This window comes from Geotrypetes seraphini, chromosome 11, assembly GCF_902459505.1.
Source record: "Geotrypetes seraphini chromosome 11, aGeoSer1.1, whole genome shotgun sequence".
NCBI classification, from domain to species: domain Eukaryota; kingdom Metazoa; phylum Chordata; class Amphibia; order Gymnophiona; family Dermophiidae; genus Geotrypetes; species Geotrypetes seraphini.
This window is the reverse complement of record NC_047094.1, coordinates 92,921,792-92,939,629: the sequence shown is the minus strand read 5'-3', so window position 1 is coordinate 92,939,629 and position 17,838 is coordinate 92,921,792. Positions and strand designations below refer to the sequence as shown.

The 17,838-nt window shown below is 45.3% G+C and overlaps 1 protein-coding gene across 2 annotated transcripts in view; it reads right to left on the bottom strand.

Moving 5' to 3' along the window:
* The window catches only part of LAMA5 (laminin subunit alpha 5), a 406,583-nt gene that overhangs the window by 101,672 nt on the left and 287,073 nt on the right, over positions 1 to 17,838 (bottom strand). For both annotated transcript variants that reach the window (XM_033963610.1, XM_033963611.1), the window contains exons 48-51: positions 17,575 to 17,718; positions 14,568 to 14,719; positions 14,368 to 14,478; positions 9,083 to 9,194 (exon numbers count right to left, since the gene is read on the bottom strand). In XM_033963610.1, the coding sequence (XP_033819501.1) occupies positions 9,083 to 9,194; positions 14,368 to 14,478; positions 14,568 to 14,719; positions 17,575 to 17,718 (519 nt within the window). The remainder of the gene's footprint in view (positions 1 to 9,082; positions 9,195 to 14,367; positions 14,479 to 14,567; positions 14,720 to 17,574; positions 17,719 to 17,838) is intronic.

Sequence of the window (17,838 nt, the reverse complement as noted above, 5' to 3'; positions counted from 1 at the left end):
CCCAAACCCCCCACAATGCCAGCGTGATCTCTATTAAGTAAAGTGGGGTGGTTCCCCACCAACACCCCCGTTGGAGCCCTTTAAAATACAGTTTTTCATTAGCGCGATGAAGTCCTGCGCTCAGTTGTCCGCACGCCTTTGTCCTTGCGCGCTTTAGACTATGAACCGACTGGATAGATCATTCAGGTCTTTATCTGCCATCATCTACTATGTTGCTGTGAAATTATATTGGCTAAGGCATGCTGCAGACAGATCACTGCATTCCTCTAGATTTGGGAATGTTGTATAGCATTAGAGAGCCAATCCATATGAGGAAAGGTTCCAGAGATACATCTAAAGCTGCTTCTCAAGTCTCCATAGGGGTAACTGTGTTAGATGGGCATTAGATGGGCACCTCCACAGGCATCCTGATGCCCCACAGTGAGAACTCATTCTAAAACAGTATCCGGGTGCTCAGATTCCGTTGTAGAATCATAGCATAACTTGACATCAATGTACCTTACATTTACACGTCCGCAGTTATACTGACCATAGACTTGGTGTAAGTGCTGTTATGTAAATGGAGCAGGGACATGCGTAACTTACAGTAGTTTGTAAGTTACTTGTGGGTATGGAAGCCCCACCCATGTCCAGCCAATGTAACACAGAACATAGTAAATGATGGGAGATGGTCCATCTAGTCCAGCCAACAAGGCAGCCGGAGTAGTACCTTCTATTCTGTTCAGCTTATATGCCTCTATTTCCTGTGTACAAGGGATCGCTGAAAAGCCAACCAAGAAGAGAATGAGGTGGAGCCATGAAACTTACAAGTTATTACACACTTTTCTTGACACTTTTTGTTTCAATGAGGCAAGTGCATCTAGTAAATGGGCACAATTATAGGGAAATCAAGCCATTGTGACATCACCGATAAGGTTGGCTCTTAGGCTTTGGTCGAATGAGGCATTATGACATCACAATACTAGGGGTCGCAGAAAAGTTCTCAGGCCAGCCAAGAAGAGAATGATGTGGAGCCATGAAACTTACAAGTTATTCTACACTTTTCTTGACACTTTTCATTTTATTTCATATCACTGAAATGAAAAATGTCAAGAAAAGTGTGGTGTAACTTGTAAGCTTCATGGCTCCACATCATGCTCTTCTTGGATGGGATGAGAATTTATCAGCAGCCCCTTGAACGCCCTCTAGTACTTACACTTAGAGAACATATATATTTTTTTATTTATTATAGCATTAGTTGCTGTACACTGCCTTGGGCGAATCTCTTCATAAAGACGGTTATTAAAGCCCAATAAATAAATACATTTGTATTCTGCATAATCTTTAAACTCTAAAATGGAAAATAATACACACACAATAAAAATGTTCACAACCACTAATATAGCAAAGACATACCAAGGTCACAATACTATGTTAAACTCTATAAATCTTCAAAATAGCAATGTTACTTACTGTAACAGTTGTTATCCAGGGACAGCAGGCAGCTATTCTCACTAATAGGTGACGTGATCCAACGGAGCCCCGATGCGGACGCCTCACAAGCATTTTTGCTTGAAGAAACTCGAAGTTTTGAGTCGCCCGCACCGAGCATGCGCGAGTGCCTTCCCGCCCAGACCAGGGCGCGTCTCCTCAGTTCAGATAGCTAGCAGAGAAGCCAACCCAGGGGAGGTGGTGGGTGGGACATGAGAATAGCTTCCTGCTGTCCCTGGATAACAACTGTTACGGTAAGTAACATTGCTTTATCCCAGGACAAGCAGGCAGGTATTCTCACTAATGGGTGACCTCCAAGCTAACCACAATGGGATGGTGGGAGAGTTGGCAACTTAGGAGAATAAATTTTGCAATACTGGTTGGCCAAACTGTCCATCCCGTCTGGAGAAGGTATCCAGACAATAATGAGAAGTGAAGGTGTGAACCAAGGACCAAGTGGCAGCCTTACAAATCTCCTCAATCGGGGTCGATCTGAGGAAGGCTACAGAAGCTGCCATTGCTCTGACCTTATGGGCTGTGACTTTACTGGGAAGGGGTAATCCAGCCTGGGCATAGCAGGAGATACAAGCCGCCATCCAGTTGGAGATGGTATGCTTAGAGATGGGATGTCCCAACTTGTTCGGATCAAAGGAGATAAAAAGTTGAGGAGCAGTTCTGTGTGGCTTGGTGCGTTCCAGGTAGAAAGCCAAGGCACGTTTACAGTCCAAAGTATGAAGAGCTGATTCTCCAGGATGAGAATGAGGCTTTGGAAAAAAACACCGGAAGGACAATGGATTGATTTAGATGAAATTCCGAGACCACTTTGGGGAGGAATTTTGGATGAGTGCGAAGGACCACCTTCTTGTGGTGGAACACTGTGAAAGGCGGATCCGCAACCAATGCTTGAAGCTCACTGACTCGATGGGCCGAAGTGAGGCCAATGATAAACACCACTTTCCAAGTGAGATACTTCAGATGAGCTGAGAAAGAACCACATTGAGGTCCTAAACCACTGGAGGAGGTTTGAGGGGAGGATTGACATGGAAGAGTCCTTTCATGAATCTGGAAACCACCGGATGAGCAGAGAGAAGTTTCCCTTGAAGAGGCTGATGGAAAGCAGCAATTGCACTAAGATGGACTCGTATCGATGTAGACTTGAGACCAGAATGAGAAAGGTGCAAAAGATAATCCAAAACTGAAGACAAGGAGGAGTGTTGTGGCTCATGATGATGAGAAAAACACCAAGCAGAAAATCTAGTCCACTTTTGGTGGTAGCATTGTCTAATAGCGGGCTTCCTTGATGCTTCCAGGACATCTCTCACAGGTTGAGAAAACTGGAAAGGGGTTACGTTGAGAGGAACCAAGCTGCCAGGTGTAGAGACTGCAGGTTGGGATGAAGTAGAGATCCCTGATGCTGTGTAAGCAGCGATGGAAACACTGGTAGAGGGAAGGGCTCCCTGCTGCTGAGTTGAAGTAGGAGGGAGTACCAAGGTTGTCTGGGCCACCGTGGAGCGAACAGGATCATGGTGGCATGGTCTGACTTGAGTTTGACTAGAGTCTTCTGGATGAGAGGAAATGGAGGAAACGCATATAGAAAGAGATTCGTCCAATCCAGAAGAAAAGCATCTGCCTTGAGGCGGTGAGGAGTGTAGATCCTGGAGCAGAACTGAGGCAGTTTGAAGTTGTGGGGGGCTGCAAAGAGGTCGATCTGAGGAGTTCCCCACTGAGAAAAGATGTGATGGAGGGGCGTTGAATGGAGGGTCCACTCGTGAGGTTGCAGCAGACGACTCAAGTTGTCCGCCAAGGCATTGTCCGCCCCCTGAATGTAGACAGCTTAGAGGAAGGTGTTAAGAACATAAGAACATAAGAAATGCCTCCGCTGGGTCAGACCTGAGGTCCATCGCGCCCAGCAGTCCGCTCACGTGGCGGCCCAACAGGTCCAGGACCTGTGCAGTAAATTTCTATCTATACCCCTCTATCCCCTTTTCCAGCAGGAATTTGTCCAATCCTTTCTTAAACCCCAGTACCATACTCTGCCCTATAACGTCCTCTGGAATTGCATTCCAGGTGTACACCACACGCTGTGTAAAAAAGAACTTCCTAGCATTTGTTTTGAATTTGTCCCCTTTCAACTTTTCTGAATGCCCTCTTGTTTTTTTATTTTCTGAAAGTTTGAAGAATCTGTCCCTCTCTACTCTCTCTATGCCCTTCATGATCTTGTAAGTCTCTATCATATCCCCTCTTAATCTTCTCTTTTCCAGGGAAAAGAGTCCCAGTTTTTCCAATCTCTCAGCGTATGAAAGGCTTTCCATCCCCTTAATCAGTCGTGTCGCTCTCCTCTGAACTCTCTCGAGTAACACCATATCCTTCTTAAGGTACGGTGACCAATACTGGACGCAGTACTCAAGATCTGGACGCACCATTGTCCGATACAGCGGCAGGATAACTTCTTTGGTTCTGGTTGTAATACACTTCTTGATTATACCTAGCATTCTATTCGCTCTCTTAGCGGCAGCTGCGCACTGTGCCGTCGGCTTCATTGTCATGTCCACCATCACCCCCAAGTCCCTTTCTTGGGTACTCTCAGTCAATAACATCACTCCCATCGTATAATTATACCTTGGGTTTTTGCTTCCCACATGCAATACTTTACACTTCTCAACATTACATTTCATCTGCCATCTCTCTGCCCATTCCCCTAGTTTGTCCAGGTCTCTTTGCAATTCTTCGCAGTCCTCCTTTATCCGAGCTCCACTAAATAGTTTGGTGTTGTCTGCAAATTTTATTATCTCACACTTCGTCCCTGTTTCTAGATCATTTATGAATATGTTAAAGAGCAGCGCCCAATCCCAAACTTTCAGAGCTTCCTGGCAGAGGGAGGACGATCCCGTACCCCACTGCTTGTTGACATAATACATGGTGACTTGGTTGTCCGTGCGAATGAAGACCACCTTGTCCTGAAGCAGGTGCTGGAAAGCGTTGAGGGCATTGAAAATCGCTCTGAGTTCCAGGAGATTGATGTGGTGCTGGCGGTCTGTGCTGGTCCAATAACCCTGAGTGCGGGGACCGTCCAGATGAGCCCCCCCAGGCATAAGTGGACGAGTCGGTCGTGAGGACTTTCTGGTGGGGGGGGGGGAGCATTTGGAACAACAAACCTCTGGATAGATTGGAGGATAGCATCCACCAGCGAAGAGACTGTTGCAGAGCAGGAGTGACCTGGATGTGTCGGGACAGAGGGTTGGATATCTGTGTCCACTGAGATGCTAGGGTCCACTGGGGAATCCTGAGGTGAAGTCTGGCAAAGGGAGCCACATGTCCTGTAGAGGCCATGTGGCCCAGGAGGACCATCATGTGTCTCACTGAAATGGACGGGCGAGCGGACACCAAGTGGCAAAGATGGAGGAGCGCTTCGAGACGTTCGGGAGGGAGGAACACTCTGAGTTGGGTAGTATCCAGAACAGCTCTGATGAAGGGAAGAGTCTGAGAAGGTTGTAGATGGGATTTCGGGAAATTTATCTCGAACCCCAGATGTCGTAGTAGCCAGATCGTCTTCTGGGTCGCGAGGACGACTCCCTGAGATGTGGAATCCTTGATGAGCCAGTCGTCCAGGTAGGGGAACACCTGGGGACCGTGGTTCCTGAGCGCTGCGGCCACCACTACCAGGCACTTGGTGAAGACTCTGGGTGACGAGGCTAGGCCGAAGGGGAGCACTCGGTATTGAAGATGAAGATGTCCCACCCTGAATCTGAGGTATTGACGTGAGGCCGGATGAATGGGGATGTGAGTGTAGGCCTCCTTGAGATCCAGAGAGCATAACCAGTCGTTCTGCTCGAGAAGGGGATACAGGGATGCCAGGGTCAACATGTGAAACTTTTCTTTGACCAGAAACTTGTTGAGGGCCCTGAGATCCAAAATGGGGCGCAGATCACCCGTCTTCTTCGGCACAAGGAAGTACCGGGAGTAAAAACCCTTGTTCTGTTGGGCCAAAGGGACTGGCTTGACAGCCCCCAGCTGTAGTAGGGCCTGAGCTTCCTGAAGAAGAAGGGTGGTCTGGGTCAAGTTGGAAGGATACTCTCTTGGAGGATGTTCCGGGGGAACTTGATGGAATTGCAGGGAGTATCCCTCCCTGACGATGGAGAGGACCCAGAGGTCGGAGGTAATCGTCGTCCATCGATGATGAAAGTGATGGAGACGGCCTCCAATCAGTGGTAAACTTGAAAACGGCAGAACGACAGAGGTTATGCCCTCTTTGAGACAGTCAAAAGGGCTGAGGAGCCTTAGGGACAGCAGACGAATGTGGCTTCTGCTGTTGCTTTTGAGGATGTGGTCTCTTAACAGGCTGACATATGGGCGGGGCCTGTTTAGGTGGGTAACGCCGCTGGTAGATTAACAGCGGGCATGATGGACGAGGAGGAGCAGGCTTGAGCTTCGGACGCAGGATGGACTGGAAAGACTTTTCGTGGTCCAAGAGCTTCTTGGTAGCCGCCTCGATGGATTCGTCGAAGAGGTTGGTATTAGAGAGTTGCGCGGGGACAGAAATCCCACCCATCCTTGCCCGTCCCCATCAGGATCCTCTCCGTCCCCACCCATCCCCGCAAGGAATTACCTCCATCCCCGCCCGCCCCCATAAAAAGCAGCAATTACTTCTGACAGGATCATCAATTCCACAGTTTCTTTTGCTGTTTTCCTTGTGGAATCTCTTTGGTGGAACCCTTTTTTTGTTCTCTGTTCAGGTAATTAACTTATAAACCCCCCTCTTTTACTAAGGCTGATGTGTCCATTATATTATATGGACGAACCCTTCTTCCAAAGCCTTCCATCCTCGTGGGAGTCCCGTTGGCTAGAGGGGGGTCCCCGTGGGAGTCCCGTGGGCCAGAGGGGGGTCCCCGTGGGAATCCCGTGGGTTATGGGGGGATTCCCACGGGACCCACGGGATTCCCGTGATCCCCGTTCCCGTGCAGACCTCTAGTCGGTACCAGCGCATGGCACATTGGCAAACCTGTCCTGAAGATTGGGGTCCATGTCAATGGTCCTAAGCCACGCCAGCCGGCGCATAGCCACTGCGCATGCCGTGGCCCGAGCCGAGAGCTCGAAGGCATCGTAGGATGACTGCATTAATTGAAGCCGGAGTTGGGACAACGAGGCCAGAACCTTCTGGTACTCAAACTGTGATCTGGGGTCCAGATAGGGCATGAACTTCTGGAGTACAGACAGGAAGAATTCAAAGTATGTAATGAAATGGAAGTTGTAATTCAGAACTCTGGAAGCCATCATGGAGTTCTGATAAATTCTTCTGCCAAATCGGTCCATGGTCTTACCCTCCCTACCAGGTGGAACGACGGCGTAGACCTGGGAGGGGTGAGACCGCTTCAGAGAAGACTCCACCAGCAGGGATTGATGGGAGAGTTGGGAGCCATCGAGCCATTTGTGGTGAACCATGCGGTACCTGGCATCCAATTTTCCCGGCACAGCGAGGATGGAGTAAGGTGTTTCGAGGTACCGCAGAAAGGTCTGGTCCAGCAGCTTGTGTAAGGGAAGCTTGAGGGATTCAGCTGGAGGTTGAGGAGGATGCATAGTTTCTAGGTATTCCTTTGAAAATTTAGACCCCGTGTCCAGGTGTATGTCCAAATCAGTTGCCATCTGCCGGAGGAACGAGGAGAAAGACAACTGATCAGCCAGTGCGGGGCCTCGAGAAGGACTCGAGGACGTCGAGGCCTCTGGATCCAATGAGGATGGGGACCGTGGAGGTGATAACGATCCCAGGGTGTCCTCGAGCTCCGGCATCGGAGGGGGTGAAGTAGCCGGTGGTGAATACTCGAGGAAAGGCTGCTTCCGATGAGGTGAGGCGTGCCTGGAAGAGTGCCTCGATGAATGCCTAGAACGATGGTGCGAGCTGTGCCTGGAAGTTGGCCTCGATGGGCAAGGCGAGCGGATCTTCGCTGAGGCCCCCAGATAGTGGATGGGGCTGGAAGCGGTTGATCGAAGCAGTGGTTGTTGGCTATGCTCGCAGCGAGGGACTCGGAGAGGCTCGAGTCCCGGTATCGGGTGGATCGGCTCCAATGGAGGCACTCGCAAAAATTCTGCTCTTTGCATCGAGTGGATCGGTTCCAGTGGAGGCACTCGCAAAGACTCTACTCCTTTCGTCGCGTGATTGGGTTCCAACGGAGGCATGGGCAAAGCCTCTGCTCCTTGCAATGCATGCATCGATGCCAGACCAGACACTCGCAGAGACTCTGCTCCCTGTTGAGAGTGTGTGTATCGCTGAGGCACAAACGGCTCGACCTCGCGGGAGGCCTCCGCGTGCCCAGGCTGGATTCAGGAGAGAAGCTTGGGCCCTATGGTGGTAAAGAGCTCGATGAATTGCTTCTCTAACAAGGTCTAGAACGAGGCCGGCAAGGTCGGATCCGCATCTGCAATGGGACCGCCTGCACGGGCCTCGCGTTCTTTGGGGGTAGTGTGTGAGTGCTTGGGCTTAGAAGCCTTGGGCACTTTTAGCACTACCGGTGGAATAGGCTGCTGTGCTATCGGATCTGAAGAGACTAAGGAAGGCATCGCAGCAGGCGCTGGAGTCGGGGCCGGCACGAACGATGCAGGCTTGATGAGACTCGGCGCCGCAGAAGTGGAAGGCTGAGGTGCAGCGGATGAAGTCGAAGGTGAGGGGCCTTTCGATGAAGATTGCTCCATCGAGGACTCCATGCTGAACAGCGACTCCTACAAGAGGCACCGCTGCTTGAAAGCACGTGCGGTGAGTGTGGAGCAAGGCCGGCACGATTTCGGGAGGTGTTGAGGCCGAATACAGCGTCGATGAGGGTCTGTTAGCGAAATCGCGCGCTGGCACTTGGCACACTTTTTAAAACCGGTGATAGGCCGGAAAAGCTCCGCCGCAAGATCGAAGCCGCGGGGCAGCTGCCACGTGGCCTGCCCGGTCGAACGGATGGAAGAAATTTTTTTTTTTTTTTTGAAAACAATAAAGAACGACGAAAATCTGCGATTAAGATCAAAATCAACCAAAACCGCGGACTTTAGAAGGCACAAGTGAAAAAACTTCACGCAGAGAGTCGAAGACGGACTTCTTGGCTCTGCGGAAAAGTAAGAACTGATGAGACGTGCCCTGGTCTGGGATAATAGATTCAACTCCATTATCTCGCCACAGTTTGATTAATAAGCTTCACCTTATTCCAGGCCATATGACTGTTGCAACAGAAAGGTTTTTGAAATCTCTTTTAAATTGTCCCCCAGTCAGAATGTCTCTAGTACTCTCAGGCAGAGAATTCCATAGTCTAATGCTCTACACTCCTCCAATCTGATAATCTAAAAGGAAGGAACATTTAACAAGCGTTTATGTGCTGACCGTAATAATCTTGACAGTTGAAAAGTTTATGATTCAAAGAAACTGTCACTGAAACACAGAATAATGCTTAGGTTCCTTTAAATGTTAAGAGAAAATGCAGAATACAGCATAGGGAGGGGGCAGGGTTTAGCATGTATTTTCCTAACCCTTAAGTGTCCTGTATTCACATGTCAGTCAAAGAAAGAACTGGTGAGGAGTTGTCCTTTCACACTTCTTAGGGGAGAATGCCTGTGAAAGCTGAAGCAGTGTTTTGAGACTTACTCAGAATATCATGTTGGAGTGCAGTTATGTTCTTCAGAAGATTGGCAGTTTCATGATGTGTCTCTTCAGTCTTTTGTCCTACACCGCTAGCTCTTCTGTTGGTCACTGCTACCTAAAAAATTAGTTCAGGATGTAACACGAAAGATGACTTAATGGTGTGCAACTGGATTAGCACTACACTACTTCACTGGATGGAGTAGGGTTATCAGATTTTCCATACAGAAAATCTGGACCCCCTAGACCTGCCCAGTTCCACCCATCCCCGCTCCATTACGCCTCAGTCCCCCCTCCACCCTCCCAATTGCCTCCTGCCCGACGGGGATTTGCTGGAAGCTTTTCAAAACCAGGATAAAGTGCTGGGTTTTGAAAAGCCGTCCGGGGAAATTTCTGGCAACCGTAAAATGGAGGCCATTATTATTTCTGTAAGAATGATGAAGAGTGATGATTTTATGGCATTTTGTTGTTATATGTTATACTTCTATGACAAGGTCCATAAAATTAACCTTGACTTCTCAACCAAGCCTGAATCAGTATGTCAGGCTCCATCCCTGGAACTATTCAAATCCAGAGTAAAAGCCCACCTCTTCGAGCCATAACCCCTTCACCCTAAGCACCCTGAGTAACTTCCTAAGCTCCTGCTTGTTCTGTTGTCTATTAATTTAGATTGTAAGCACTACAGAGCAGGGACTGTCTCTTAAATATGTTGTTGTACAGCACTGCATAAGCCTATCAAAAATGTTAAATAGTAGTAATATGTGATGTTGTTATCGGTTTAAGTATGTGCAATTGAAATCTGCATAGGTATATGTGGAATATAAATTTTTAAAATAAATCCACTGGAGCAGCAGAACCTATCTTGCTTTCTAAATAAAATCTGCTGCTATCATGAGGTTCTCTATATACAGTAGTCATTTCTGACTTTAGCTTACCACACATCGATATTCTCTGCAGAAGTAAATAATGACAACTAAAAAAATCCTATTGAGTGCAAATGGAAAACTGGGCATTAACTTTTGAGGGTGATTTTCAAAGAGATTTTTCTGGGTCTAGAAGGGTTTTATTCTTGTATACTGGCAGCTTGAAAATTTTCTACTACTCATATTTTGCACACTACAGAACACTGTACAGACTTTTAGCCACAATGAAAGCTCCTACCGAGCAACCAGCAACGGAAATTACTCCAACTCATGGAAAAACCCATCAGGGGTGCCTCAAGGCTCCCCTCTATCACCCACCTACTAAAAAAATTAAACCCAAAGCACTACATATTCGCAGACGATATAACCATCCTAATCCCCATAACTGACATCACAAATGAAACTATAGATAAACTCTCACATACAATGATAGAAATCGAAAAATGGACCACTAGCTTCAAACTAAAACTGAACACAGAGAAAACAAAAATCTTTTTGGCAAACCCCAACGACAAAATAACGAAAACATCATTAAAAATATGAATACCCAATCTGCAAAACCATAAAAATACTGGGTATCACTCTAGATACTCACCTAACCATGGCTGACCACACAAACCTACTGGTGAAGAAATGCTTTTACACGATGTGGAAGCTAAGAACTATCAAAAAATACTTTGACACAACATCCTTTAGACTACTGGTGCAATCGCTGATCCTATCTACCCTAGATTACTGCAACATCGCCTACCTGGGTATCCCCAAAAAAACAGTACAAAAATTAAGATTAGTGCAAAACACTGCAGTTCGCTTGATCTTCGGACTGAGGAAAAAAGACCGCATCAGCCCCTATTACAAAAAATTACACTGGCTACCAATGGAGGCGCGAATACTGTTCAAATTTGCATGTATCTGTTACAAACAAGTCTGGGGCCTAGCACCTTCCTACCTGCAAACACACTTCACTCTACACAACCCCACACGTACAACCAGAAACAAAAACATCTTTGCATACTCAAAGATCACAGGCTGCAAATACAAATCCTTCCTAGACAGAACATTCATGTTCCAAGCAAACAGACAGCAATCCTGGCTGGGAAACCACATAAATAAAGCCAGACAGACCTACAACACATTCCAAAAATCAATTAAAACCACTCTATTTGACAAATTCCTTGCCTAATCAGATGGCCTCTCTCAGGTATTCTTTCCCCTTATAACCCCAATGTATTATGTAACTTCTTTCTCTCATGTATTCCTTCCCTATGCTTCCCTAATCATCATGTAACTTCCTTCTTCTTGCATTGTGTAATTCGCTGATTGTCCAGCCTTCTTTCTATGTGAACCGCCTAGAAGTCAGTTTGACTATGGCGGTATAGAAAAATAAAGTTATTATTATTATTAGCTATTGCCATGGACATTTAAGCTATCGAGGGAAAAATAGAAGCGCAGATTGTATTTTCAAAGCTGTGTGCCACTTTTCAGACAAAATTCTCTCTCACGCAAAGCAAATGCAAGGCTCTGTGGGTACTCTCTACTCTGGAAAATTTTCAAAGTCTACATGTACTTTTACTTTGAAAACTGGTGCAAAGCTCACAGGTAGAAAGATTGTATTAACTTCATACTCATGAAAACAGTTTGGAAATTGCCCTTCTTGGATACCATTTTTTAGATTTAATTGTTCAGGCTTACTGTGTAGAGTTAGAAACTTAGAAACATAGAAGATGACGGCAGAAAAGGGCCAGAGCCCTTCAAGTCTGCCCACTCCAATGAACTACCCCCCCTTGATTTTAACCCCCTAGAGATCCCACATGTGTATCCCATTTCCTCTTAAAATTCAGCACGTTTCTGGCCTCAATCACCTGACGCGGAAGATCATTCCAATGATCAACCACCCATTCGTTGAAGAAATACTTCCTGGTGTCGCCATGAAATTTCCCACCCCTGATTTTCAGCAGATGCCCTCTTGTGGCCGATGGACCTTTAAGAAAGAAAATATCATCCTCCACCTCAATAAGGCCCATGATATATTTAAACGTCTTTATCATGTCTCCTCTCTCTCTACGTTCCTTGAGTGAGTATAGCTTCAATTTATTCAGCCTTTCCTCATACAGGAGATCTTTGAGTCCCGAGACCATCCTGGTGGTCATTCGTTGAACCGACTCAACTCTCAGCACATCTTTTTGGTAATGTGGCCTCCAGAATTGTACACAATATTGCAGATGAGGCCTCACCATGGATCTGTACAACGGCATTATAACTTCGGGCTTCTGGCTGATAAAACTTCTACGGATACAACCCATCATTTGTCTTGCCTTCGATGAAGCCTTCTTCACTTGATTGGCAGTCTTCATGTCTTCGCTAATGATCACCCCCAAATCACGTTCTGCCTTAGTCCTAGCTAAGGTCTCACCATTTTAATGTGTAAGTTCTGCACGGATTCCTGCTGCCAAGGTGCATGACCTTACAAAGGACCCTGTGCCCTTCCTATGAGGAAAAAGCAAAAAGAACACCTATTCAACTGCAATAAAACATGGCGCTCATCTCCCAGCATGTCTGTTCACCCACTTTCTTCTCTTGAGGAGGTGAACCCTATGATCTATAGCTAATCATTTCCAGGAAGACTGCAAACACTTATTGTTAATGATCCATAAAACCTTGCACAGGAGTCCTGTCAATATACATTAGATGTCCCAAGAAGAACCTTGTGCTCTGAAGATTCCTGTATGTTGGAGGTACCAACTTTTCACCAAGCTCAAACTCTATATACCCATAGGAGGAGGTATTCTATAGCTGGACAAAATGAGTGGAATAAGCTACCTGTGAGCCTCTGTCAGCAGAAGAATTTAAATGTTTGCTGAAATGACACTTGGGTGCACAGAACAATTTCTGATGGCCTGTGCGGCTTGAACTCCTCATTATTGCAGCCTCAATGTTTATCTTGTGTTTGTTTTTGATATGAGCCTTCTCATATGTGGGTCCCTGCCTTTGGAATTCCATACTTCATGACTTCTTCGAGGGAATATCTTACTCCTCCTTCTGGAAACTACTGAAACCTATTCTCTTTCATCTTCACTTTGGATCCATCCAAAGTCCATTAACGAACGTCTCTAGTTAAATATTGTATCTGGTGCTAGCCTTTCTTGGATGATACATTGAGGCATTTGTTCTGTCTATTGGGGCGGAATAAAACTCAGAACTATAAACTGCCTAGAGTTTACTTTAGTTTAATTTTAAATCTTTCTCGTTTTCCTGTTATTGATATTTATAAATTTAGATTGTTAGTTTAACTATTCTATCTTTCCTTATAATGTAACTATAATACTAATTTTCTTGGATCTTGAGGGGGGGGCTTCTTTGCCTTCAATGTTCTTTACTTTCCATGGGGTACTTTCTTTTCCTGTCATCCAATAATGGATACAGGAATAAGAGAGAACCAATATATCTACTAATGCCCCTCTTTTGTAAATTCAAATATGTAAATATGTATGTATGATTTGCATATTTGAATTTATAAAAGAGGGTTATTAGTTGTGGGTACTTTCTTTTCCTCCGTCTTATTATATTTCTGTATGCTTAATTAGATTGTGAGTCCATTCAGGACAAAGAGAGTAGCTCAATGCCTGTAGTATTGTAAACCGCTTAATACCTATGTTCAAGCAGTATTTCAAATGTAATAAATCCAATCCAATATGAATGTTTTACTTTTGTACCCCACCATTCTGTTGTAGGGATGAATCTGTATATAAAACCCAAGAATTGCTGCTGCTGGGTCAGACCAGTGGTCCATCGTGCCCAGCAGTCTGCTCCCGCGGCGGCCCTTAGGTCAAAGACCAGTGCCCTGAGTTTAGCCTTACCTGTGTACGTTCTGGTTTAGCAGAAACTTGTCTAACTTTGTCTTGAATCCCTGGAGGGTATTTTTCCTTATAACAGCATTCCAATTTTCCACCACTCTCTGGGTGAAGAAGAACTTCCTTACATTTGTATGGAATCTATCCTCTTTTAACTTTAGAGAGTGCCCTCTTGTTTTCTCTACCTTGGAGAGGGTGAACAACCTGTCTTTATCTACTAAGTCTATTCCCTTCATTATCTTGAATGTTTCGATCATGTCCCCTCTCAGTCTCCTCTTTTCAAGGGAGAAGAGGCCCAGTTTCGCTAATCTCTCACTGTATGGCAACTCCTCCAGCCCCTTAACTATTTTAGTCGCTCTTCTCTGGACCCTTTCGAATAGTAAAGAGAGATTAAAATGGTTAAGGGGCTGGAGGAGTTGCTGTACAGTGAGAGTATTCCAGGTGGGGGCGTACCATGGCCTGGATTGGATTGGATTGGATACGTGAATAGCAGCCCATCTAGAAAGGCACATTTTACCTTTTCATGCAGTGAATCCATATCCTGAGCAACACTTCTGATCTGGTTCTCTGTATCATCTGCCTTCCGCTTCCCATCTTTAATGGAGTTCTGGTACTGCAGCAGGAGGTTCTGGGAGAGAAGTGGAAGCAAAATGATGAGTTCACAAGACATGAGGAGAGAGAAATTTAGAGGAGAAACATTAGACCTCAGCCACTCACAGCCACATTTTCCATGGAGCTGTTCAGACCATGAAGCCGGGCCCAGGCGATGGAGCTGGCACTGAGGTTGCTCAGCTGCTCTCGGATGTCGGGGAATAGATCCCCCATTCTTTGTAGGTCATGCAGCAAAAGCAAAACACAGCTGTCACATGCTGCAAAAGAGAAACAAATACATTAACAAATGAACAGACATCACCATCAAAGAAAAGCAACCCATGGCTGAAATATCTACAGTGGCCAAGAAGAAATGTTAAAGTACCAGGCCAATAAAATACAAAATGCTAAGTATGCAGATGTGCAAATGTATAAATGGCTAACACATGTAAACTGCGACTTTAAAAAGCACAAAAGTCGCAGGTTGTGTGGTTTGGAAGGGGGCATGTGGAGGTATGATCTAGGTGCAAACATTTTCAGTTTTACAATGGGAATAGTCTAAGATCTGATGCACTGTAGTATATCTCAGTGTAAAAGTAGGGATGTGGGATGTGTAGTTTGGAAGGAGGCATGTGCGCATTATGACTGGGAGGGAATGAAAAGTCTATGAAAGAACATAAGAATATCCATACTAGGTCATACCAGTGGTCATCTAGCCCAGTATCCTGTTTCCAACAATGGCCAATCCAGGACAAAAGTACATGGCAGAAACCCGAATAGCAGCAACATTCCAAACAGAATCCCAAAGAATAGCAAGATTCTGGAATCGCAAATAGTAGCAACATTCCATGCTACCAATCCCAGGGCAAGCAGTGGCTTTCCCCATGTCTATCTCAGCAGCAAACTATGAACTTTTCCTCCAGGAACAAGCCTTTTTAAAATCCAGTTATGCTAACTGCTGTTACCACATCTTCTGGCAATGAGTTCCAGAGATTAACTATTCGAAAAAATATTTTCTCCTATTTGTTTTAAAAGTATTTCCATGTGACTTCATTGAATGTCCCCCTAGTCTCTGTACTTTTTGAAAGAGTAAAAATTCCATTCATTTTTTACCCATCGTACACCACTCAGGTTTTTGAACACCTCTATCATATTTCAGCTGTCTCATTTCCAAGATGAAGAGCCCTAACCTCTTTAGTCTTTCTTTAAATGAGAGAAGTTCCATCCCCTCTATTATTTTGGTTGCTTTTCTTTTAACCTTTTTTAATTCTACTATATCTTTTTTGAGATACAGCAACCAGAAATGAATACAGTACTTGAGGTGAGGTCACACCATGGTGCGATACATAGGTATTATAGTATCTAGGTCTTATTTACCATCCCCTTCCTAATAATTCCAAGCATCCCATTTGGTTTTTTTGGCTGCTGTCACACACTAGGCAGAAGGGAATGGAACTTATATACCACTTTTTTGTGGTTACACAGTCAAGTGGTTTACATACTGTATATCCAGGTACTTATTTTGTACCTGGGGCAATGGAGGATTAAGTGATTTGCCCAGGGTCATAAGGAGCAGTGCTGGGATTTCAAAGTATTATCTATAATGACACCTAGGTCTTTTTCTTGGGTGCTGACTCCCAAGGTGGACCCCAGTATCAGGTAACTATGATTTGGATTATTTTCCCCCAATGTGCATCACTTTGTATTTCTCCCCATTAGATTTCATCTGCCATTTGGATGCTCAGTCTTCCAACTTCCTACGGTCATCCTGTAATTTTTCACAATCTGCATATGTTTTAACAACTTCATAGTTTTGTGTCATCTGCAAATTTAATCACCTCACTTGTTGTTTCAATTTCCAGATCATTTACAAATATGTTAAATAGCACCGGTCCCAGTACAGATCCCTGTGGCATTCCACTATTCACCCTCCACCACTATGAAAAATGGCCATTTAAGCCTACCCTCTGTTTTCTGTCCAATAACCAATCCTTAATCTAGAACAGAACATTGCCTCCTATTTCATGACTATTTAATTTTCCCAGGTGTCTCTCATGAAAACCTTTGTCAAAAGCTTGCTGAATATCTAGATAAACATCATTTAAGGCAGGGGTGTCCAACCTTTTGGCTTCCCTGGGCCGCATTGGCCCCCCCAAAATTTTCTGGGGACAAGCAAACGCTGCAGCAAGACAGAGGAGGGAGCCGGCAAGACGGTAAACACCCAGGGGCAGCAGAGGAAAACACTGCATCGCCCTTGACCGGGGCCGCACAAAATACTTCACAGGGCCGCATGCGGCCCTTGGGCCACAGGTTGGACACCCCTGATTTAAGGTTTACAGCCGGTTTAATCTAATACACCATATTATATCTAAGCAGACCTTAACAGAAAACAGTTAATAAACATTCAGGGTCAGCACAGGAAAGTGCAGATCAAGCCATGCTAGTCTCACACTTCCTGGCATCCAGTCACACAAGAAAAAAGACCTGTCATAGGAAGACACTCAAGAATGTGAGCGCCCTCGAATCTGTACGTGGTCAGTATAGCTTTGGTTATTTTTCAAGTGCTCCTCTGGATCTGGGGTCTGAACTGATCATTGAGAGAATAATTGTACTTACCTCTCTGATCTATAAAACCAGGTGCACTTTTTTAAAATGTGAATTTATTTAGCTTGGCTTCCTACTTGGCTCATCCAGGAGATCCAATTTTCTAATATCCTCCAATTGTGTGTGTTAGGACAGCTTACAAAACCAGTTCTCATACATACAAAGCTCCATGTGACGCCGCTCTTTTTTCAGATGTGGTTTTTTGGGGGGTGAAATAGTTTTACCTTCCAACAATACTACATTATACATGTTTACTCCTGCACATCCTTATATAGAGCATACAAAAGGCTGATTCCATATCCTATGCAATATCTGTCTTCATTAAATTATGTTGTGATATATTTATTTGGTAATATGCTGCAACTGTTTCTACTGTATTTATATTGAGATATCTGTGACACCTCTGGAATTTTCCTCCCCTCTCAAAGCTCTTAGCCAAGACTTTGCTCAGAAGAGAGGACAGATTTCATATTACTTGTGAAACTGCCGGTAATTAGCCTTCATCCAGGTCTCCTGATCACCAACTTACGTTCACATTTCATTGTGTCAGGACCCTGAGCTACCGGGATCTCATACTGTTGCAGGCAGACATCGCACTGCTTCCCCGTTAGTCCATTCGTGCAGGTACATTCTCCGGTCCGGGGGTCACAAGACCCCCCTCTACACTGACATTCTGCAACAGAGAAAAATATTCACAGGCAGTGAGATTTTAAACCAAAAATCTAGTCACAAAACATCTTGAATCTATTGTCTCCAGCCTTCGAAACACGCCCTAAAGGCTGGACTGCTACAC